Source organism: Phacochoerus africanus, chromosome 5 (genome assembly GCF_016906955.1).
Source record: "Phacochoerus africanus isolate WHEZ1 chromosome 5, ROS_Pafr_v1, whole genome shotgun sequence".
Classification (NCBI taxonomy): Eukaryota; Metazoa; Chordata; class Mammalia; order Artiodactyla; family Suidae; genus Phacochoerus; species Phacochoerus africanus.
This window is the reverse complement of record NC_062548.1, coordinates 106,494,883-106,518,905: the sequence shown is the minus strand read 5'-3', so window position 1 is coordinate 106,518,905 and position 24,023 is coordinate 106,494,883. Positions and strand designations below refer to the sequence as shown.

The following is a 24,023-nucleotide window of genomic DNA, read 5'->3' as shown; positions in this document are numbered from 1 at the left end:
AGACACTCAAAATATTTGCTCAATTAATACATTAATTTTTTTTTTGTCTTTTGTCTTTTTTGTTGTTGTTGTTGCTATTTCTTGGGCCGCTCCCGCGGCATATGGAGGTTCCCAGGCTAGGGGTTGAATCGGAGCTGTAGCCACCGGCCTACGCCAGAGCCACAGCAACGCGGGATCCGAGCCGCATCTGCAACCTACACCGCAGCTCACCGCAACGCGGGATCGTTAACCCACTGAGCAAGGGCAGGGACCGAACCCACAACCTCATGGTTCCTAGTCGGATTCGTTAACCACTGCGCCACGACGGGAACTCCTAAATTTTTTAATTATTAAGCTTCAATGTGTTCCCTTTTGAGCATGGGTAAGAGATATAGAAGAAACATGATCCTTTTAATTATTCCTAGAAACAATACATGAACAAGACAAATTTTAAAAACACAGATAACTGAAATCAGAGGCTAAGATATTTATTAACCTTAACTTCTCCAAAATAAACTTTAAAAAGAATTTGCATCTCATAAAAAAAATCTATTGACTATATATCACCTCTTCTTAGTTTCCCCTGTAATGGAAATGTTTAAAAAATACTAAAGTGATTAGTCAATAAAAGAATTAAAGAGAAGGTAAATCAGGAACTCCAGGTAATCAAAAACCAGAAAGTTTTAATATTTCAAAACTTGAAATTAAGAAGTCTTGCTATCTCTAATATACTGAATACTGATAAATTTAATACATTCACATACATTCATTCAACAAATATTTATTAAAGCCCTATCATTGCTAGCCACTGTTCCACGTTCTAGGGATACTGTAGTGAAAAAGAACAAAAATTCCTGCCCTCAGGGAGCATTCTAGTGAATTCCGGAAGAAGCCTCAATGATAACAGGTACCATTTGCTGCCATACGTTAGTAAAAGCAAACTTAATAACTTGAAAAATAGTAATCTGATATCATTTACTACTGTAGGACCAAAAGAGCCGTAAAACTCAAACTCTGAAAATGATCTTAATTCTACAATAAAATAAATTATTGAAAAAAATCTCAAATGCAAAAGGAAATGTGAAAACTCTTGAACTTTTAATGAAGTCAGACATTAGAGTGAATAAACATAAACCCCTGCCAAAAAAACTAACCAATACAATTATCAACAATAAAGAATCCTCATCTACCCTAAATAACAAGAAACAAATTCTTGTTTCACACAGGAACAACAACAGTTTTCTAGCAACAAAGTAAAACAATAGCTAGGTAAACATAAAATACAGAGAATACAGAGTTGGTGGTCAAGCCAGTCTCTATTATCAAGACCACACACCCTGACTGCAGGCCTAAGGACTCCAACACCTGGGCAGACTGGAAGAACAAAGGCCTATCCAGACACCATAATAATTCATCACAGCTAGCAGGAAAAGAGACAAAAGAACGAGATTAAAGATCACAGAACACTACAACAGTAGTCAGGCATCCCCCTTTAAAAAAAAAAAAAAAATCACAGATCCTTAAGCTGTTTATAACTAGCACCTAATTCAGGAAGTAGGTTATTAACCCTAAACACCCAAATCAGTGGATGGAATGAATATAAACATTCTGACCACCAAGCATAATACAGAGTTCTCATTTGAGCAAAAATAGTCGGCAAGGTGTTCCTGCTGTGGCGAAGCGGAAACGAATCCAACTAGGAACCATGAGGTTGTGGGTTCAATCCCTGGCCTTGCTCAGTGGGATAAGGATCCAGCGCTGCCATGAGCTGTGGTGTAGGTTGCAGACACAGTTCAGATCCGGTGTTGCTGCAGCTCTGGCATAGGCTGGCAGCTGTAGCTCCAACTGGACCCCTAGCCTGGGAACCCCCATATGCCGTGGCTGTGGCCCTAAAAAGCAAAAAAAGTAATACTCTCCAAGTCCTAGAACAAATTAAGAAACATTACACTCTTAAAACTATTTAAGACTAACATATCACCCACCCCCATGTTTAACTCCTCCCTTTTGAGGCTGGACACACAGGTGAGAGCCCCAAGTCACAAGCTCAGACAAAGGACAACTATATCAACGTAGGCACACACTAAACAAGAATGAATTTAAATAACCTTAAAAAAAATTTCTGGTTAAAAGGTGTCCTTGACCTAGAAGACATTATGCTAAGTAAAATAAGCCCAGGCATAAAACAACATATATGATTCTTCTTATATGAGGTACCCAGAGTAGTCCAACTCGTAGAGACAGAAGAAAGTAGAAAAGTGGTTATCAGGGTCTGGAGGAAGGAGAGGAATGAGGAAGTTAATGTGTATAGTTTCAGTTTGGGAAGATGAAAAAGTTCTGGAGAAGGATTGGTGGCGATGGTTGCACAATAATGTGAATGTACTTAATACCACTGAACTGTACACTTAAAAATGGTTAAAATGGGGAATTCCCGTCGTGGCTCAGTGGTAATGAATCTGACTAGGAACCATGAGGCTGCAGGTTCGATCCCTGGCCTTGCTCAGTGGGTTAAGGATCCAGCGTTGCTGTGAGCTGTGGTGTAGGTTGCAGATGCGGCTCGGATCCCATGTTGCTGTGGCTCTGGCATAGGCTGGCGGCTACAGCTCCCATTGGACCCCTAGCCTAGGAACTTCCACATGCCACGGGAGCGGACGAAGAAAGGGCAAAAAGACAAAAAAAAAAAGGTTAAAATGGTAAATTTTGTTATGCATCTTTAAGTGTACCTGAGTACTAACGGAACAGAAAGGGGAAACATATCTAGTTATTAAATTAAGGTTTAGTGTGGAGATTTGACTTTTATAGTCTTCCACTGGACTTCCAGTTCCCATGTAAAAAAGCTAAGAAATCATCACACCAGTCTCACAACAACAAAAAAAGCTCAATATGAAAATCAATGACCTTTCTTTATTAGATCAGAGAATTGAGGTCACAGAGCAAGCTGCACCCTGAAATCTGGAGAGGCAGGCAAATACAAAGAATCACAAGCTGAGGTCAGTTTAATGGCAAGAGAAGCCACTAGAGCGACTGGAAGAAATACTTAAATTGTAATTTGGACAAACTATTGGAATCTAGCAGTGGATTAGCTTAAGACCTAAGAACTCTGTGGAGGTTCAGGCTTCACAGGCCCCCACTTTTCTGGGTTTTACCTCAAGGGGTTTTACCTCCCTGAGGTTCTCAAGGTAAAGTTATGAGAAAATTTTTCTCAGGACTCGGGAAGGTGGGAGGCACAGACCATTTTTCACATTCACAAGTAACCAATGAAAGCAGCCCCATGACAAAGGCCTACCCTCTAAAATAAACTACCCTATCAGAGCTTTATCTAACCCGGGGAAAGGTTAATTCATCAACCCCAGCAACCTCTAGCCTTCTTGTCCCAAGTAAAGGGAGGAAAAAAATGTTTATGGCTAAGAAACACTTCAGAAGGTCATAGCCCAGGACTCAGGCCTACCTAAGAAACTGAGATTTAACCATAAAGTGATATAGCTTTCTTCACCCATTCTTACTTACATCAACAGGGCTCCACTATGATGACAGTTGATTACAACTGAGAAAAGGAGAAAGCTCCAAGACATAGATTCTATTTAAGGAGTTCTTAAGGAAACCCAAGGACAATGATGGACGGAGAGAAAACTGAAGTCTCTGGGGCCTACAGCAAAAGAAAATATTAAACAAAGATCATCTCTGAGCTAGAGCTAGATTAACATAAAACCTCACACAAAGAACTTAAACTTTAGTTCCTATTTTCTGATAATTTCATGTCGGACTTTCAAAAAAAAAATATTACAAGCCATGCCAAAAGACAAGAAAAAAACAGACTGACAAGACAAAGCAAGTATCAGAACCAGACTCACATGACATAGACTTTGACCTGAGACAGTAAATTTAAAATAACCAGGATTAATAAAAATCTTTAAAAAAACAAACTAAGAATTAATATAACGGCGCTGATGAAAAAAAGTAAAAATGTGCAAAAACAGGAAATGTAAGCAGAGATGGAAACTCTAAGAACAAATCAAAAGAAAATGCTACAATAGATGTAGAAAAAGCATTTGACAAAGTCCAACATCCATTCATGATCAAGAACCTCGCCAAAGTGGGTATAGAGGGAACATTCCTGAATATAATCAAAGCCATTTATGATAAACCCACAGCAAATATAATCCTCAATGGGGAAAAACTGAAAGCCTTCTCACTCAAATCTGGAACAAGACAGGGATGCCCACTCTCACCACTGCTCTTCAACATAGTTTTGGAAATCCTAGCCACAGCAATTAGACAAACAAAAGAAATAAAAGGCATCCATATAGGAAGAGAAGAGATAAAACTGTCACTGTATGCAGATGACATGATACTATACATAGAAAACCCTAAGGACTCAACCCCAAAACTACTTGAACTGATTCATAAATTCAGCAAAGTAGCAGGATATAAAATTAACATTCAGAAGTCAGTTGCATTTCTGTATACCAGCAATGAAATATTAGAAAAGGAATACAAAAATACGATACCTTTTAAAATTGCACCTCACAAAATCAAATACCTCGGAATACACCTGACCAAGGAGGTAAAGGACCTATATGCCGAGAACTATAAAACTTTAATCAAAGAAATCAAAGAAGATGTAAAGAAATGGAAAGATATTCCATGTTCCTGGATTGGGAAAATCAATATTGTAAAAATGGCCATACTACCCAAAGCAATCTACAGATTCAATGCAATCCCTATCCAATTACCCAGGACATTTTTCACAGAACTAGAACAAACAATCCAAACATTTATATGGAACCACAAAAGACCCAGAATCGCCAAAGCAATCCTGAGAAACAAAAACCAAGCAGGAGGCATCACTCTCCCAGACTTCAAGAAATACTACAAAGCCACAGTCATCAAAACAGTGTGGTACTGGTATCAAAACAGACAGACAGACCAATGGAACAGAATAGAGAACCCAGAAATAAACCCTGACACCTATGGTCAATTCATCTTTGACAAGAACATCAAATGGGAAAAAGAAAGTCTATTCAGCAAGCATTGCTGGGAAACCTGGACAGCTGCATGCAAAGCAATGAAACTAGAACACACCCTCACACCATGCACAAAAATAAACTCAAAATGGCTCAAAGACTTAAATATACGACAGGACACCATCAAACTCCTAGAAGAAAACATAGGCAAAACACTCTCTGACATCAACATCATGAATATTTTCTCAGGTCAGTCTCCCAAAGCAATAGAAATTAGAGCAAAAATAAACCCATGGGACCTAATCAAACTGAAAAGCATTTACACAGCAAAGGAAACCCAAAAGAAAACAAAAAGACAACTTACAGAATGGGAGAAAATAGTTTCAAATGATGCAACCGACCAGGGCTTAATCTCTAGAATATATAAACAACTTATACAACCCAACAGCAAAAAAGCCAATCAATCAATGGAAAAATGGGCAAAAGACCTGAATAGACATTTCTCCAAGGAAGATATACAGATGGCCAGCAAACACATGAAAAAATGCTCAACATCGCTGATTATAAGAGAAATGCAAACCAAAACTACCATGAGATACCACCTCACACCTGTCAGAATGGCCATCATTAATAAATCCACAAATAACAAGTGCTGAAGGGGCTGTGGAGAAAAGGGAACCCTCCTGCACTGTTGGTGGGAATGGAAACTGGTACAGCCACTATGGAGAACAGTTTGGAGATACCTTAGAAATCTATACATAGAACTTCCATATGACCCCACAATCCCACTCTTGGGCATCTATCCAGACAAAACTCTACTTAAAAGAGACACATGCACCTGCATGTTCATTGCGGCACTATTCACAATAGCCAGGACATGGAACCAACCCAAATGTCCATCGACAGATGATTGGATTAGGAAGGTGTGGTATATATACACAATGGAATACTACTCAGCCATAAAAAAGAATGAAATAATGCCATTTGCAGCAACATGGATGGAACTAGAGAATCTCATACTGAGTGAAATGAGCCAGAAAGACAAAGACAAATACCATATGATATCACTTATAACTGGAATCTAATATCCAGCACAAATGAACATCTCCTCAGAAAAGAAAATCATGGACTTGGAGAAGAGACTTGTGGCTGCCTGATGGGAGGGGGAGGGAGTGGGAGGGATCGGGAGCTTGGACTTATCAGACACAACTCAGAATAGATTTACAAGGAGATCCTGCTGAATAGCATTGAGAACTTTGTCTAGATACTCATGTTGCAACAGAACAAAAGGTGGGGGGAAAAATGTAATTGTAATGTATACATGTAACGATAACCTGACCCCCTTGCTGTACAGTGGGAAAATAAAAAAAATATAAAAAATAAATAAATAAATAAAATTACTAGTACAAAAAAAAAGAAAATGCTAGATATATATATTAAAAAAAAAAAACACTGTAACAGGAATAAAGAATGCCTTTAATATATTTATCCACAGATTGGACGAGGCCAAGAAAGAATCAGTGAATGTGAACATATATCAACAGAAACTTCCCAAACTGAAAGGAATAGAGAATAAAAGGTTTAGAATTATAGAAAGACCACCCAAGAACTGTGGAACAATTACACAGGTGTAATATAAATTCCAGAAGGAGGAGAAAGGCATAAAAGAAACACCAGAAATAATAACAGCTACGAATTTTCTAAAATTAATGGCAAATACTAAACAAAGATCCAAGAAGCTAAAAGAATACTGAACAGGATAAATACCAAAGATCTATACCAGGCATATCACAGTCTAACTGCAAAATAAAAAGACAAAAAGGAAATCTTGAAAGAAGCAAGAGACAAAGAACACTTCACCTATACAGGAACAAAGGCAGCTAAGACTCACTTTGGACTTCTCATCAGAAACCACACAAACAGGAAGAGAAGGGCATGAAATATTTAAGAAAGAAAAAAGCCACCAACCTAGAATTCTGTATCCAGCAAAGTTATGCTACAAAAATGAAGGAGAAATAAAGTCTTCCTTAGAGAAAAACTGAGGAGGTGTCACCAGTACTCCTGCCTTGCAAGAAATGTTAAAAAGTTCCCTCAAAGAGAAATAGGTCAGAAACTCAGATACATATATGAAAGAATGTCCGAGAAAGACTAGAAAGTAAAAGAAAATCTTTTATTCTTCTTATTCTAATTCAGCTAACAGACAACTGTGTGTTCAAAATGCCAGCAACAATATATCGCATGACTATGATACAGACACAGAGGAAAGTAACAACAACAGAAGGGACAGGACAGAGGCATTGGGAATATTCTGTCGTAAGGTACCTATATACCCATGAAGCAGTATTATTCTAAAGCAGGCTTAGATTAGATGTAAATGTATACTGCAAACTCCAGGCAACCAATTTAAAAAAAAATGCTCAAAGACATATAATAGATATACTAAGAAAGGACAGAATATGGAATCATATAAAATAGTCAATTAAAGCTAGAGAAAGCAGAAAAAGAAAATTAAAAATAACAAAGACAAAAGATAGAAATAATTACAAACATGAGAAGTAATTATCCAACCCTATTGATAATCACTTTAGATATGCATGATCTAATAAATAAACCAACTAAGGAGTTCCCTGGTGGCTCCATAATTGGTTAAGGATCCAGTGCTATCGCTGCTGTGGCTCTGGTTGCTGCTGTGGTACAGGTTCAATCCCTGGTAAGGCCAAAATACACAAACAAACAAACCAATTAAATGACAGAAACTGTCACTGTGGATTAAAAAAAAAAGACCCAACTATTTGCTGTCTGCAAAAAACCCAGTTTAAACATAAGACACCCCTGCTAATAGTAATCAAACAAAATCTAGAGTAACTATACTAATTTCAGACAGAACTGACTTCAGAAGAAGGAAATTATCAAAATAAAGAGTGGTATTACATGTGATAAAGGGTTCAATTCCCAGAAAAACTTAACAATCTTTAATGTGTATGTGTCTAATAACAAAGTGTCAAAATATGTGGGATAAAAACTGAACTGCAAGGAGAAATAGACAAATCCACTATTATACTTGGAGACTTCAAACCCCTAAATGTCATTGACAGATCCAAGAGACAGAGCATCAGGAAGGATATAGTTGAACTGAACAGCATCAGCAATCAAGGGGATCTAATGTCATTACAAATACTTCATCAAACAACACAGTATACATTCCTCTCAAGCTCATACAGAACACTGACCAAAACAGAACACATCCTGAACCTTAGAACAAAACTTAAAAAAAATTTTTAAAGAAACAGATCATACAAAATATGTTCTCATACCACAATGGAATTAGAAATCGTTTAACAGAAACATAGCTGGAAAACCCCAAAATAGCTGGAGTTACTAAAATATACTTCTAAATAACATATGGGTCAAAGAAAAAGTCTCAACAGAAACTTTAAAACATTTTAACTATGAAGTGAAAATGAAAATACAACTTGTGAAAATAAGTGAAATGCAGAAAAAGCAGTAGTTAGAGGAGAATTTACAGCACTGGTGCATATATTAGGAAAAAAGATCTAAAACCAATCATTTAAACTTCCACCTTAGGAAACTAGAAGGGTAATATAACCTAAAGAAGCAATATAAAACTAGAACAGAAAACAGTAAAACTAAACACAAGAAAACAGGTTATCCAGGAAACGGAAAAAAAAAATTAAAACTCAGTGGAACGAAAAGCTGGTCCTTTGAAAAGATCAATAAAATTGATGTGACAGAGAAAAAAACAAGTTAATAATATCAGACATCAAAGAGGAGTCAAAACCACTAATTTCATGTACATTAAATAATAAAATAATAGTAAAAACTCTAAACCCATAATTTTGATAATCAGTTGTTTCAAAGACACAACCTACCAAACTCACAGGAGAAAAAAAATAGATGATCTAAATAGGCCTACTAGCTACTGTAAGAAATATAATCAATAATTAATTACCTTCAAAAAAGAATGAACCGTCGTGGCGCAGTGGTTAACAAATCCGACTAGGAACCATGAGGTTGTGGGTTCGGTCCCTGCGCTTGCTCAGTGGGTTAACGATCCGGCGTTGCTGTGAGCTGTGGTGTAGGTCGCAGACGCGGCTCGGATCCCGCGTTGCTGTGGCTCTGGCATAGGCTGGTGGCTACAGCTCCGATTCGACCCCTAGCCTGGGAACCTCTATATGCCTCGGGGGCAGCCCAAGAAATAGCAAAAAAAGACAAAAAAAAAGGCTGAACCAAGTTCAGACAGTTTCACTGGTAAATTCTATACATTTAAGGAAGAAATGATACCAGTTCTATCTAAGCTCTTCCAGGAAACAGAGGCAGAGGGAATACTTCCTAACTCATTCTATAAGGCCAGGGTTATCTTAATACCAAAACCTGATAAAGACATTAGAAGAAAGAAAAATGAAAGACCAATATATCTCATGAACATTAGATGCAAAAATATTAAAAAAAGAATAACAAACAATCCAACATTGTATAAAAAAGAATTATACACCACAGCTAAGTGGGACTTATTCCAGGGATGCAAGGCTAACTCAAGTATTCAAAAATTAATAATGTGATCAATCACATCAATAAGCTAAAGAAAAAACATACAATCATTATCAATAGATGCAAAAAAGCATTGAGGAAATTCAACATCCATTTGTGATTAAAAAACAAAAATCCTGGAGTTCCCGTCGTGGCGCAGTGGTTAACGAATCCGACTAGGAACCATGAGGTTGCGGGTTTGGTCCCTGCCCTTGCTCAGTGGGTTAACGATCCAGCATTGCCATGAGCTGTGGTGTAGGTTACAGACGCGGCTCAGATCCTGCGTTGCTGTGGCTCTGGCGTAGGCTGGTGGCTACAGCTCCGATTCAACCCCTAGCCTGGGAACCTCCATATGCCACGGGAGCGGCCCAAGAAATAGCAAAAAGACAAAATAAATAAATAAATAAAAATAAAAAATAATAATAAAAAAAACCAAAACAAAAATCCTCTCAACACACTAGAAGAAAAGAAGAACTTCCTGAACTTGATTATAAAACATCTACAAAAAAGTCCTACAGCTAACAGCATACATGATGGTGAAAACCTAGATGCTTTCTTCCTAACGATTAGGAAAGAGATAAGGAGATTCACTCTTACCACTTGTACTCAACACTGTACTGTAGATTCTAAACAGGACAATTGGCCAAGAAAGACAGATAAAAGGTACTCAAATTGTAAAGGAAAAAGTAAAACTATTATTTACAGGTGACATGATCTTATTTAGAGAAAACTCTAAAGAGCCCACCAAAAAGCTACTGGAACAAGTAAGTGAGTGGACCAAGGTTGAGAATACAAGGTCAATATGAAAAGATCAACTATATTTCTGCAAACTTGCAACAAATGATCTGAAAATGAAATTAAGAAAATAATTCTATTTATAACAGCATCAAAAAAGGAATAAATTTATTATTTGTAATAGTTATTTCCTCAATACAATTTTTTTTCCTACTGTACAGCATGGTGACCCAGTTACACATACATGTACACATTCTATTTTCACACATCATGCTCCATCATAAGTGACTAGACATAGTTCCCAGTGCTACACAGCAGGATCTCATTGCCAACCCATTCCAAAGGCAATAGTTTGTATCTATTAACCCCAAGATCCCCAACCACCCCACTCCCTCCCTCTCACCCTCTCCCTTGGCAACCACAAGTCTATTCTGCAAATCCATGATTTTCTTCTGTGGAAAGGTTCATTTGTGCCTTTAAAAAGGAATAAATTTAACAAAGGAATTGTAAAAAATAGTCTACAAACCACAGAACAATTTTGGAAGAAATTAAAGGTCTAAATAAATGGAAAAGCATCCCATGATTAAAGATGGCAACAGTACCCAAAGTGATTTTTTTTTTTTTTGGTCTGTCTTTTTTAGGGCCGCACCCACAGCATATGGAAGTTCCCAGGCTAGGGGTAGAATCAGAGCTGTAGCCGCCGGCCTACGCCAGAGCCACAGCAATGCGGGATCCAAGCCACATCTGCAACCTACACCACAGCTTAACCCACTGAGCAAGGCCAGGGATCGAACCTGCGTCCTCAAGGATGCCAGTCAGGTTCTTTAACCACTGAGCCATGACAGGAACTCCCCCAAAGTGATCTTTTACATTCAATCCAATCACCAACAGAATCCAAGCTAACCTTCCATAGAAACTGACAAGTCTAAAATTCATATAGAAGTGCAAGAGACCTAATAGACAATCTTGAAAAAATAACAAAATAAGAGGACTCATTTCCTATTTTGAAGACTAACTACAAAGCAATAGTAATCAAGAGTCTAGTACTGACATAATAACTGACATATGGGAGTTTCCGCTGTGATGCAGTGGGTTAAGAATCTGATTGCAGCAGCTTGGGTCACTATGAAGGCGTGGGTTCAATCTCCTGCTTGGCAAAGTGGGTTAAAGGGTCCAGCACTGGACTGAATCCCTAGTCAGGGAATTCCCATGTGCTCTGGTACAGCCATTTGAAAAAAAAAAAAAAAGGATTTGCCATATAGATCAATACAAAAGAACTGAGTTCAGAAATTAGTTCACATGACCAACTAATTGCTGACAAGGGTGCCAAGACCATTCAGTGGAGGAAAGAATACATACCCTTTCCAACAAATGGTGCTGGGAAAATGGGATAGGCACAAGAGAATGAAGCTGAACCCTTACCTTATAACATCGTCATTCATTATCACATATTCTACATAAACATGTTTTATTAATATAATTACAGCATTATTCACAGGCCAAAAGATGAAAACAACCCAAATGCCTGCTAACAATGAATGAATAAATAAAATGTGGTACACCTATACAATAGAATATCATTCAGTCTTTAAAAGGAATGAAGCATAAATAATGCTACCAATAATAAAGCACCATAAGTGAACATTTAAAACATTATGCTAAATGAAAGAAGCCAGTCACAAAAGACTACATATTATATGACTTCATTTATATGTATGTCCAAAATAGGCAAATATAGACAGAAAATAAATTAATGGTTCCTTAGGTCAAGGGTTTAGGAGAGGAGGTTATGGGGGATAGGAAGGTAACAGCATAAAAGGTACAGGGTCTCATATTTTTCATTCTGAGGCAATAAAAATATTCTGAAGTTTAATGTGGTGAATATACTAAAACCATGGAACTGTGCACTTTAAATAGATGAAATCACATAATGTATATGAATTATGTCTCAATAAAGCTTTTAAAATAAAAACAAAAAATCAAATACACTTAGTATATAAACTTAACAAGAGACTCCCAGTCGTACAAAACTCACCCTGCAACACTACAGAAGTCTAAGAGGAAAAAGAATGGTCCACTGGAAGTTCTGTTATATGGCCATATACTAGTACAATTTGGCATAAATCCTACTACTTTAACTTGCTTCTATTACAGTAAACATATTCCAAAGAACCTGCAGAAAATGTATCCTCTTAGCTATTTAAAAAGAAAGATGTGTGTGAACAAAATGTTTTAAAGACTAAGAATAGGGAATTTCCATCGTGGCTCAGTGATTAATGAATCCAACGAGGAACCATGAGGTTGCAGGTTCGATCCCTGGCTTTGGTCAGCAGGGTTAAGGATCCGGCGTTGCTGTGAGCTGGTGTAGGTCGCAGACACGGCTCGGATCCCGCGTTGCTGTGGCTCTGGCATGGCCGGCAGCTACAGCTCCGATTAGACCCCTAGCCTGGGAACCTCCATATACCGTGGGAGTGGCCCTAGAAAAGGCAGAAAGACAAAAGAAAAAAAGACTAAAAGAAATCTAAAAAAGACTAAAAAAAACTAAAAAACAAAAAAAAAACTAAAAAACAAACAAAAAAAACCTAAAAAAACTAAAAAAGACTAAAAGAAATCTAAAAAAGACTAAAAAAATCTTGAACTAGAACTCATGAGTCAAACATCAAAACTTCCTGGGGAGTTAGGAGGCAAAGAGATGATTACTTTAAAAAATTTTTTTTCTCCTCCAAAAATTTAACATTTTTATTAATTAAATTATACACAACTTAAATTATACAAAACTGTTCAGTTCCCCAAATGTTTTAGAGCTAGTAATTGAGTGCTCAGTGTTTATGTGTAACATTATATTACTTAAGATATTATAAAGTCACCTATTTTTGAAATAGTAAATTTTAACTTATAGGAACAAAGACTTCAGCATACGAAAAGGTCTACTAGAATAAATTATGTTCTCTCAAGTCCAAAATTGAAATATGTGATGGCATAGGTATAATAATTTTGATATTACAAAGCAAGCAGTACATACATTTGGGGCTTAAAGCTAGAAAGGTATTCAAAGGCTATAAAAGATGGAACATTTTCAGGGAATAGATTCAGAAATGCAACCAAGAAAGCCCTCCTAAATCATGGCAATAAGGACTTTGAACAATGGAATGTAGCCTCCTCCATCTCATCTGTTTCTGATTCCTCTGGCTTTGGCAACATTTGGTAAAGTTTTTCTTAGTGAAATTATACTAGTTTTAAATCTGCATATGAAAAACAGAAAATTACAACTCAGAAATCAAAATCTAAGAGGAAAAAAAAATACGCTAATGGAAAGAAAGTAGTCTACAGTCCATTTAACCTCTATATCCAACCCTTTAGCTTATTCTCAGGTAACAAAATAAGCCTGTCAATTTTTATTTTACTTACTGAGTCTTAAAACTCTTGATCAAATTTTGCCTGCTTCTTCCATAGGCAAAAATAGTAACAATATAAGATTAAAATTTCAAGAGTTCCTATTGTGGCTCAGTGGTTAACAAACCCCACTAGTATCCATGAGGATGCAGGTTCGATCCCAGACCTCACTCAGTGGGTTAAGAATCCGGTGTTGCCGTGAGCTGTGGTGTAGGTTGCAGACATGGCTCGGATCCTGTGTTGCTGTGGCTCTGGTGCAGGCTGGGAGCCACAGCTCTGATTCGACCCTTAGCCTGGGAACCTCCATGTGCCACAGGTGCAGCTCTAAAAAGACAAAAAATAAAATAAAATAAATAAAAAATAAATAAAATTTCAGCAGCTTGTTACATAAATTACATAGCGTTTCACTTGTAATGTGTGAAATAGTCAAAAGCAAATTCAGTTAAAGTTTAGTGAATAAGCTAAACATCTACATTAAACACGGCAATTTTATGAGCTTATGAACCTGAACAGAGTACGATCATGACTTAAAATTAACAAAATGCACACCTATCAGGATGGCTAAAATTAAAATCAAAACAATAATGTTTATAATATTTAAAAGAACTGTAAGTCTTTAATATTGCTGGTGGGAGTGCAAATTGGTAAAATCGCTTTTGAAAAAATTTCAGGGGAGTTCCTATTGTGGCTCAGCAGGTTAAGAACCCAGCTAGTATCTGTGAGGATGCAGGTTCGATCCCTGGCCTCGCTCAATGGGTTAAGGATCTGGCATTGCTGTGAGCTGCGCTGTAGGTCGCAGACCCAGCTCGGATCCCACGTTGCTGTGGCTGTGGCATAGGCCCAAATGTGCAGCTCTGATTTGACCCCTAGCCCGGGAACCGCCCTAAATATGCCATAGGTGCAGCCCTAAAAAGAAAAAAAAAAAAAAATTCAGACCCTATGACCTAAGATTCCTACTCCTGGATATAAACCCAACAGAAATAAGTACTTACATCACCAAAACTTTTACAAGAATGTTCATTATAGCTTTATTAATAACAGACAAAAATTACAAACAACCAAGTCTACCAACAGGAGTAAATAAATCATATCTTCATCCAATGAAATACTACTCATCAATTAAAAAAAATCACTGATACATGCAACATGGATAAACCTCTAAATATTAAGAATAGTCTTAATGTTGATTGAAAGAAACTAGACACAAGAGTGCATACTTTATGATTTATGTGAAGTTGAAAAGTAGACAAAATTGACCTATTGTGATATAAGTCAGAACAGCAGTACCTCCTAAGGGCTGGAGATGTAATAACTGAGAGGGAGAAAGAATGAGAGCCTTCTTAAGTGCTGGAAGTGTTCTCTTTTTTGAACTGAGAGGTAACGGTTATACAAGTATAGGTACATGAAAAGTCACTAGCTATACTAAGGCTTATGTACTTCAGTGTCTATAACTTGTATCAATAATAACAACAACAACAATAAGAAGAAGAATAAAATGACCCCAGGAAGAAACTTGTAAAAATATTGTTCTTCCTCTAAAAACATTTCTTCCTTAAAAAGATCGTGAAACAAAACTTTTCTTCATGGATTCACACGGTTCCAACTCTTAACATCACAGACATTGTTAGCCTAAGAGAAAAAGGTGAAACCAAGTTCAGCATCCCATTTAGCTGATTCTGAGATAGCTATGCTTTTGGCAAATTATATGTAGCAGCACAAGTAATCCTTAAAGACAATACTGTCTTTACTCCTGATCTCTAGAAACAGTTCTGGGAGCAGGTCTTTAAACAGAAAGAATAAAAACTAGGAGTTCCTGTTGTGGCTCAGTGGTTAACGAATCTGACTAGGAACCATGAGGTTGCAAGTTCGATCCCTGCCCTTGCTCAGTGGGTTGACGATCCGGCATTGCCGTGAGCTGTGGTGTAGGTTGCAGACGCGGCTCGGATCCTGCGTTGCTGTAGCTGTGGCGTAGGCCCGAGGCTACAGCTCCGATTAGACCCCTAGCCTGGGAACCTCCATATGCCGCAGGAGTGGCCCAAGAAATGGCAAAAAGACAAAAAAAAAAAAAAGGATAAAAACTATACATAACTCCCTTTAAAGTGCCATTAGCAGTTACAATATAAATGGAGTCAAAACTCTATTCCTTAATTAAGCACAGATACCGGTGGGCAGCAGGAAAAATTATCATGCATGCACTCCTGTCAGTATACTTCAATTTCTCAAGTAAACACTGCAAAGTGAGTATTTACAAAAGAACAATTCGGTATAGGTGTGGAAAAGGATCAACATCATCTTACATAGTGGTTTTTAGAATAAAGGTTCCGACACCAAATTGCCTGGTTTGAAATCTCTGCCTTGCCGCTTACTTTAAGCCTCATTTCTTCAACTACCAAGCTGAAATCCTAATATTACTACAAGGTTACTGTAAGTACTGAATGAGATATTACCTATGAAATGCTTGGTAATCAGAGTAGCTAGACTATAAATCGATAAAGGTTCAAAAACTGTCATCTTAAACGATAGTATGTGCCTCTTCATGGAAGAAAACATCGCCTATAAAGTGCTCTTGCCAAAAGTTAAACCTGAGTCTGATCTAGATTCAACTAACAATTTATAGGAAATTGAGAGAACAAAAGAACAGATAAAACTATACCAATGGGGTAAAACCAGCAAATCCAAACTAGGAAACTATTAAGATCAACAGTCGTCGGTTTCTTCAACAAATAAATTCACCAGAAAAAGAAATGGACAAGATCCTTAAAAGAGTTTTAAACAAACACACACACACACACACAAAACACTTTAAAAGACAACCAATTACAGTGTGGACCTCATCTGGTTGGAACTTGATTCAAACAAACTATAAATAAATTAAATAAATAAATAAATAAATAAATAAAGCATCTGAGGCAAGTAGAAAACTGATCACCTATATTATACCAACTTAAGGATTTTTTTTAATAGCCGAACCTGGGACCTATGGAAGTTCCCAGGCTAGGGGTCAAATCGGAGCTGCAAGTCTACTAGCACATCCATAGCAACACTGGATCCAAGTCCCATCCATCACCTACCCAGCAGCTTGTGGCAACACCAGATCCTTAACCCACTGAGCAAGGTCAGGGGTCAAACCTGCATCCTCACAGACACTATGTCAGGTTCTTAATCTGCTGAGCCATAATAGGAACTCCAACTTCAGGAATTATACGTTTTTTTTTATGTATGATAATGATATAGTAATGTCAAAAAAAAACACTTTTATCTTTAAAGAGATACATATTCAAATATTTACAAATAAAATATGATAACTGGATATACTTTAATAAAACATATAAAGTACAGAATGAACTGAGCTTCAGATGAAATGACACTGATGTAATTGATACCTGCTAGAAATTGTTAAGTATATGGGCACTCATTATATTACCTACTTTTACACATGCTAACAATTTTTCATGGAAGTTCTTTAAAAAGTAAGGAATGATATAAAAGTGGAAGCAACTCTGTAAAGAATTAAAAATCCTTATCTAGAACAGTTCAATGAGAGCCATTATCATTACTTACTGTTCAATATATCCCAAGTATTAGGTTTTACATATACGACATAATGTAATTCTACTATATTAATTTCCTACCTTCCTAAACTGATTCTTAAAATAGAAGTTATTTCTACGCGGCAACTTGATCAGCATTTTTCTAAAAATTCCTAGTGACACCAGGGTAATCTACTTCATTTTGGAAGTAGAAATCAGCTTATTAAAACTTACAAGGTCAATGCAAATATCTATGGACAATTAGACAAATGAAATATGGTGTAATCATATAGTGGAATATTAAAGTAACAAAAATAATAAACTCACTAGATGCAAAAACACAGGTATTTCACAGACATGTTAATGAAATTAGCCAAATATAAACCCATATGGTATGATTTCATTCATGTAAAGTTTAAAAACAGGCAAAACTAGTCTGTGGTGAGAGAGTTCAGAACAGTGGTTACCTTATGGAGTAAATATTCACAACTGGGAAGGCTATAAAAAAGTGGGAGATTCTATATCCTCATCTGGGTGGTGATAATGTGGGTATATACAAATACAAAATTTGGCTCTCAAGCTATACACTTAAGATTTGCATACTTTTCTGTATGTAAATTATACTTCAAGAAAAAGAAAAAAAATTTAAAGAATAACTACATTTGCTGAACTACATCTCTGAATAACCAAATCAGCATTAGAAAGGGAAAGGCATATAATACTTGACAGTATACCCATATATTTCTGAAGGGCAACCCCACCACGACCATCATCACTTCTGTCTCTCATTTGACTTTAATCTCCACTCTATAATTCTCTACTTTTACACATGAAATAATATGGTAATTTTTAAAAATACTGACATAATAGACCTAATAGTTCTCATGAATTTTTACAATTATTGCATTCTGTAACTTTCCAAGAATGACTTTTACAGCTAATAAGTACTCTGCTTACAAATTAAGTACATCGATAATGCTGGGTTTTTTTTTCACATACAGTCATTCACAGTGAATGCCATAAGTGATACCCTTCTAAGTTCAAAATGTTTCCTGCACTATGAATTCAATAAATTAGCAATTCTAGCAATACCCTCACATCTTATATTTCAAGGTAAACACTTAACTACGATAATTAATTCCAATAGGACATGAAGGAATTTCTCTAGAAAAACTTCTACTTCGACTCTCAAGTTTACAAAAGACTAATTTCTTTCCTCCTACATTTCAAGCAAAAACAACCGACTTTCATAATACAAAGAGCAACTCAAAAAAAAAAAAAGTAACTGTACAAGAAGTTGTTTACTTCACAACAAATGAGACCTAAAAATCAGGATTTCCCCTGTAATTTGGAAATGTTTGGTAAAAATCTTAAAATGTTCTTAGTTTTAAGAACTTGGCTACTGTGAGGTTATTTTCATCAAACAGAAAAGAGCCGCCCACGTTCAGCTTTGTTATGATTCCTTTATTAACTAATCAAAATAAAGACTTTTCTATTTCTAAATCATAAAGTAAAAGATTAATGTTAGGCTCCTTTATTGAACTGTACCTTTATATAAACTGACTCAGGTAAATACAGAAGACATGCAAAGTCAGTGCAGAAGGTCCTCCAGAATGTGAAACTGACAGATATAGTGGGCCAACTACATTACACCACTTTACATAAGGGACTTGAACATTCAGGGATGTGGGTATCCACTGGGGGTCTTGGAATCAATCTTCCCACACCCCCAGCCCAGGTTATCCAAGAACAACTGTTACCACTGCCACTGCTCATCACCTACCTTCTTCAACTAGCACCCTACCTCTGCAGGCAGACAGGTTAATGAAAATAATCCAAAACCATCCCACTGCTTTTTTCTCCTTTACTTTCATCTCCCAGGAAAAGTATGGCCCGCCACCAAGTCGGTATAAGTAGAGGCATTTTTATCCACCAAATCAGACACTGTTTAATGTGATTTTCAATGAACAGAATAAGATTATTTACATCAGGAATCCTATATGGAAATCGTATGAATGAAAATAAAGATATTTCAGCTTAGAAACCACTAACTAGGTCCACTCAGGCCCTCCTTATCTTTCTGTGTTTCCAGTGTCTTCCCCACAAAGGAGGAATTCTGCTAGTTCTGAGACTACAAATATATGACACACGTGTGGGCTGCATCTGCTCTTTTGAAAAGCCACTACTAACTGAGCAGAGATCAGATAAGAAATGGCATCTGAGGTGAAACTTGTCAGACAAGTGATCTAAGCTTCCATCCCCTTCTAACATTCTATGACCTACTTGGAATCATATACATTTGCAGTGAAAAGCTCAGAAAACAGATACTACTACAAGCTAACTTAAGGAGTTAGAGCCTCAAAATACAGAAATTCTTTATCTTTAAATGTACAGTCTTTTTTTTAAAAAGAGTATGTCACTACTTATACACTTTTCTACTTCAGAAGTAAAGTTTTGGAAAATAGTCAAGTCCAAGCAGAAAATCTTTAAAATGCTATTATCTTTCTCAATTTCCAACTCGTGTAAAATAGTGTTCATGTTAACATGAACTACAATCTTGATACTCAGGCATACTTGAAAACATGCCCTGAAGAGATGCCTTTGAAAAGAATACTGAAAAGCTTCCTGGAAAATCAACTAGGAAGGTTTGCCTTCTTACTTATCTCAAGGCAGATGCACAGCCAGTTATAGATTTACACAGACCTCATAAAGGTGGACACCCTGAGAGATGTTTAGACAATTACATAATTCTGTTAGTGTTATTTTTCCAGCACCTTCTTGTGGCTTTTGAATGTCTAAAGCCCCCTGTAAAGCAGTTCCCCCTAAGTGTTCCACTCCAGATTACCAATTCCTCCTCCTTGGTTTCAATCAAACTCTCATTTCCCCACTCCAGCTTTCAAGTATTACAAAAACCTTCTGACTCAAGTGAAAAAAAATTTTTTTTCTTTTCTCAGGGGAGAAAGTTGGGGGGTGGTGTGTGATAACAATTGTTTGATACCATCAAAAAGTGAAAAATGTGCACAGAAAGGGTGATCCATCAGTCAAAACAGAAAGTAAATGTTGCTGTATAGCCCAGGGAACTATACCTGATCACTTGTGATGGAACTTGATGGAGGATAATGTGAAAAAAAGAATGTGTATATATATGTTTAACTGGGTCACTTTGCTGTACAGCAAAAATTGACAGAACATTGTAAGTCAAGCATAATATAATTTTTTTAAATAAAAATAAGAAAGTAAATGCTTACTATGGGCCAATTATTGTGCTAGGCATAGGAGATATGGAAATGAGGATAAGACCCACTCCTGAGAGAGGTTAAACTAGCCAGGAAAAATAAGTAACTAAAGTAGTATCAATGAAACACATGACCTGTGCCATAAGGTCATTATAGTCTTAGAAACCAAGTTAGGCTTCCTCTGAGAAGACTAGCAAATAGTATAGCAACATTTGAGAGAGAATATGACATGCTCAAGGAATTGCAAAAACTATAGTATACCAGACACAGAGAGACAAGGGATGCGGCTAGGACCTTAGAAGGCCATGGAAGCCACTTTAAGGAACTGAAGTTCATCTCAAAAATTAAGTCTCTGAAGGAGACTTATTTGAGGAGCATAAGTATACCTTTACAGAAGTTTCTATCAGCTTGCTTCACCCACTACTGTAAAGGTGATCAAGAGGGGAAGGTGTGAGAAAATAACAAAAAGAGTACTTCAGAGACTTTCAGAGTATTTAAGAGTATATTCAGACACCCTGGGTTAGAGCTATAATGCTTGGAACATAGGTGCTCAATCCTATGCTTCAATATATACCACATGTAAAAAGGAATTATGGAAAGGAAGAAATATCAAGAGCTCAAACAAACTTACATATGCCATCTTAACTAAGAAGTTATCAAGAACTGTATTTTTATAAAATTAAAGATATAGCTCAATGATTTTGTCTATTATTTTAAAACAAGATTGGATGGTAACTTGTTTTTAATTGGGTTCAATTTAAAAGACTCTATTCACCTTGTTATACATATATCTAAGCATGAAGTCCAGTAGAAATGATTTCCCTTTACGAAAAGCTCCTGCCACAGATACCACTACTATGTTAAGATCGCGTATGTGCTCCTGTAGCAATATCTGCTCCAAAGCTTCTTCATCAAGCTCAAAGTTATGGTCATCTTCATGTGCAAGAACAATCTGTACTGGACATGGTTTCTTCATAACCTCATCAGAGTTTACTAGGTCATCATCTTCATAACTCTCACCTAGAGTTAAAAAGAAGAGAAATAGGTTACTTTAATTCCTGCATGCTAAACTTTTCCTATAGGGATCACAACTAAGTCAAAATTTCAAATAACTTCTCCCCCATTACAAATCACTTGGAAATATTTACTAAAGCAATGTTCAAATACACACTAGATTCTCACTTCGTTATAACAGGACCAAAAATACCAGTCAATTTCCTACTATAAATACAGATAAGCAGCAATATTAAGTATGGCCTCTATCTCAATTAAGTCTCTTAGCTAAATGTGAGTAGCAGCTGCTCTTGAACACTATTATTCTATAAACAACTTCTGCTACTACAGGCACACAGAAACTAGACAGAGAGAGTGGAAAATCAATTTCATCGTCATCTAACTATTCAGATTCCAATTATCACCTGGAAATTACTCCAAGTTACAAAAATTAAAACTGTAAACATTATTTTTCATTCTGAAACTTAAGATTAAGCTCCTAAGAGATTTCCAAAAATGACACATGATAAAGCTAATGGGTCCCTAATTTAATGAAAGTTATCTAAAAGTATAGCCTTCCTGATCAAAGCAAAGCACAGGATTAATATTTTAGTGGAAGACACAAGATGTACAGTCAATGAAGTATAGAGTTTCATCTGCTTCTAGGGCTCTTTTTCACCAAACACCACAGCCACCCCTTCAAGATTACACAGCTTCTAAATAATAGCTATATAAACTCTTCTGTACACTCAGCACACCAAAAGAAGTTAAGCTTTGCAGAACTTTACTGAACAGTGATGAAGAAAGTAACTATAGAATATGTAACACCAGAGACAAAATAACTTTTAGGTTTCTGCTTTTTTTTTTAAACACACCTAATAGCTGGTTTCAGAGGCTATGTACCCTTGCCTGGCTTTCTTCCCTATCAAGTGCTTGATCCCACTTACCAAAAAGTTACTCCTGGGACTTTATCCTTTTCCACATCAACATTTTTAAGATGCTCTTCCCCTGAGCTTGTCTCCTAAGTACCAGTTTCCAATCTAAGGAGACATACAGTACCTACTATGTTCAATGCAATGATAGTCCCTCCTCTCCTAAAAGACAGCCAGTCCACTGAGGAGTGGCACATTATTATTAGTACACCAATACTGTATCCACATAACCACTATTCTCATGGCAAAGATTATATACCTACATTAATGAATTTTTAATATCCTTCAGAAAGAAACACCCAGCTTATTTGATTTGCAAAGACTATTAGAGTCTTTTCCTTCATATCACAAGGCACCATTAACTGTACACAGCAAAATCAACACTTCCTTCATAAGGTGCTGTAAACAGCAACAATATAAAGAGCAAGCAATGTCAAAGGAGAATCTCTGAAAATAAAAGCAATCAATATTTAGTTAGAGAGGGTATTATCACTGCCTATTTCGATGGTATACAGATACAGCCAGGTATGCTATTTGAGTGCACAAAAAGTAAATCTTCCAGGAAAAGTACAACTTAGTTAAATTCCAATTTAATATATCATTAGGTGAGTTCAAATAAAATTACCAAACAGTACGCAAATTGGGTGATTAAATCCTTCCAAGCCTACCTAACTAGAGCTTCAGACATGAACCAGGAAGCAAAACTGCCTAGATGCATTTCACTTAACTTCTATGTGCCTGTTTTCTCATCTGTAACATGGGGATAATAACAGCTCCTACCACATTAAGTTGCCATAAGGATTAAATGAGTTGATATATGCTTGATACACAGTAAGCATTATAAATTCTTATTAAGATGACAGTAATATTAAAATAATCAATCCCACAGAAGCTTTTATTTGAGCCTTAAAACACTAAAACTCTACAGTGATTTTCAACTGACCAGTGTAGCTGCATAACGACATCACCATCTACCCATTTGCTCAGGCACAAACCAAAGGCTGTCCATGATACAGCTCTCTTTTTCCTAAACTCTGAGTCTAACCAGGTTCTTAAATTTGTCTTCATTCAAAATCTCTACTGGCCTTATCCTATCTCACTTCAAGTGGTACCTAACTGGTCTCTCTCTGGCCCCTTCTTCTCCAATCCCTACAGAGGAGCAATTAAATATTCAGTTAAATGTAAATGTGATTAAGTTACTCTCCTTAAAATACTGATGTAGGAGTTTCAGTCATGGCTCAGAAGTTAACGAACCTGACTAGTATCCATAAGAATGAGGGTTCAATCCCTGGCTTTGCTCAGTGAGTTAAGGCGTTGCCATGAGCTGCGGTGTAGGTCACAGACGTGGCTCAGATCCTGAGTTGCTGTGGCTGTGGTTTAGGCCAGTGGCTGTAGCTCTGATTCAATCCCTAGCCTGGGAACTTCCATATACCTCAGGTTTGGCCCTAAAAAGCCAAAAAAAAAAAAAAGAAAAATTGATACAGAGGATTAACTAAAATCCTGCATGTACCTCTTAAGATCCTGTACTCACTCACTGCCAAATCTCTCCAGACCCATTTGCTCTGTAAACTACAGAGACAAGCTAGCCTTTTTTTTCCTGATCCTTATGCTATTAAGCTCTTTTTAGACTCATATTTCTTTCATTCATATTCCTCTGCCTGAAATACTCCTTCCCATGTTCTCCTCTAATTAATTTATACTTTATCCTTAAGTCTC

At 36.7% G+C, this 24,023-nt stretch overlaps 1 protein-coding gene across 4 annotated transcripts in view; it reads right to left on the bottom strand.

Moving 5' to 3' along the window:
• ATL2 (atlastin GTPase 2) overlaps positions 1-24,023 on the bottom strand; it is a 72,649-nt gene that overhangs the window by 19,058 nt on the left and 29,568 nt on the right. For all 4 annotated transcript variants that reach the window (XM_047782259.1, XM_047782262.1, XM_047782258.1 and 1 more), the window contains exon 2: positions 21,158-21,402. In XM_047782259.1, the coding sequence (XP_047638215.1) occupies positions 21,158-21,402 (245 nt within the window). The remainder of the gene's footprint in view (positions 1-21,157; positions 21,403-24,023) is intronic.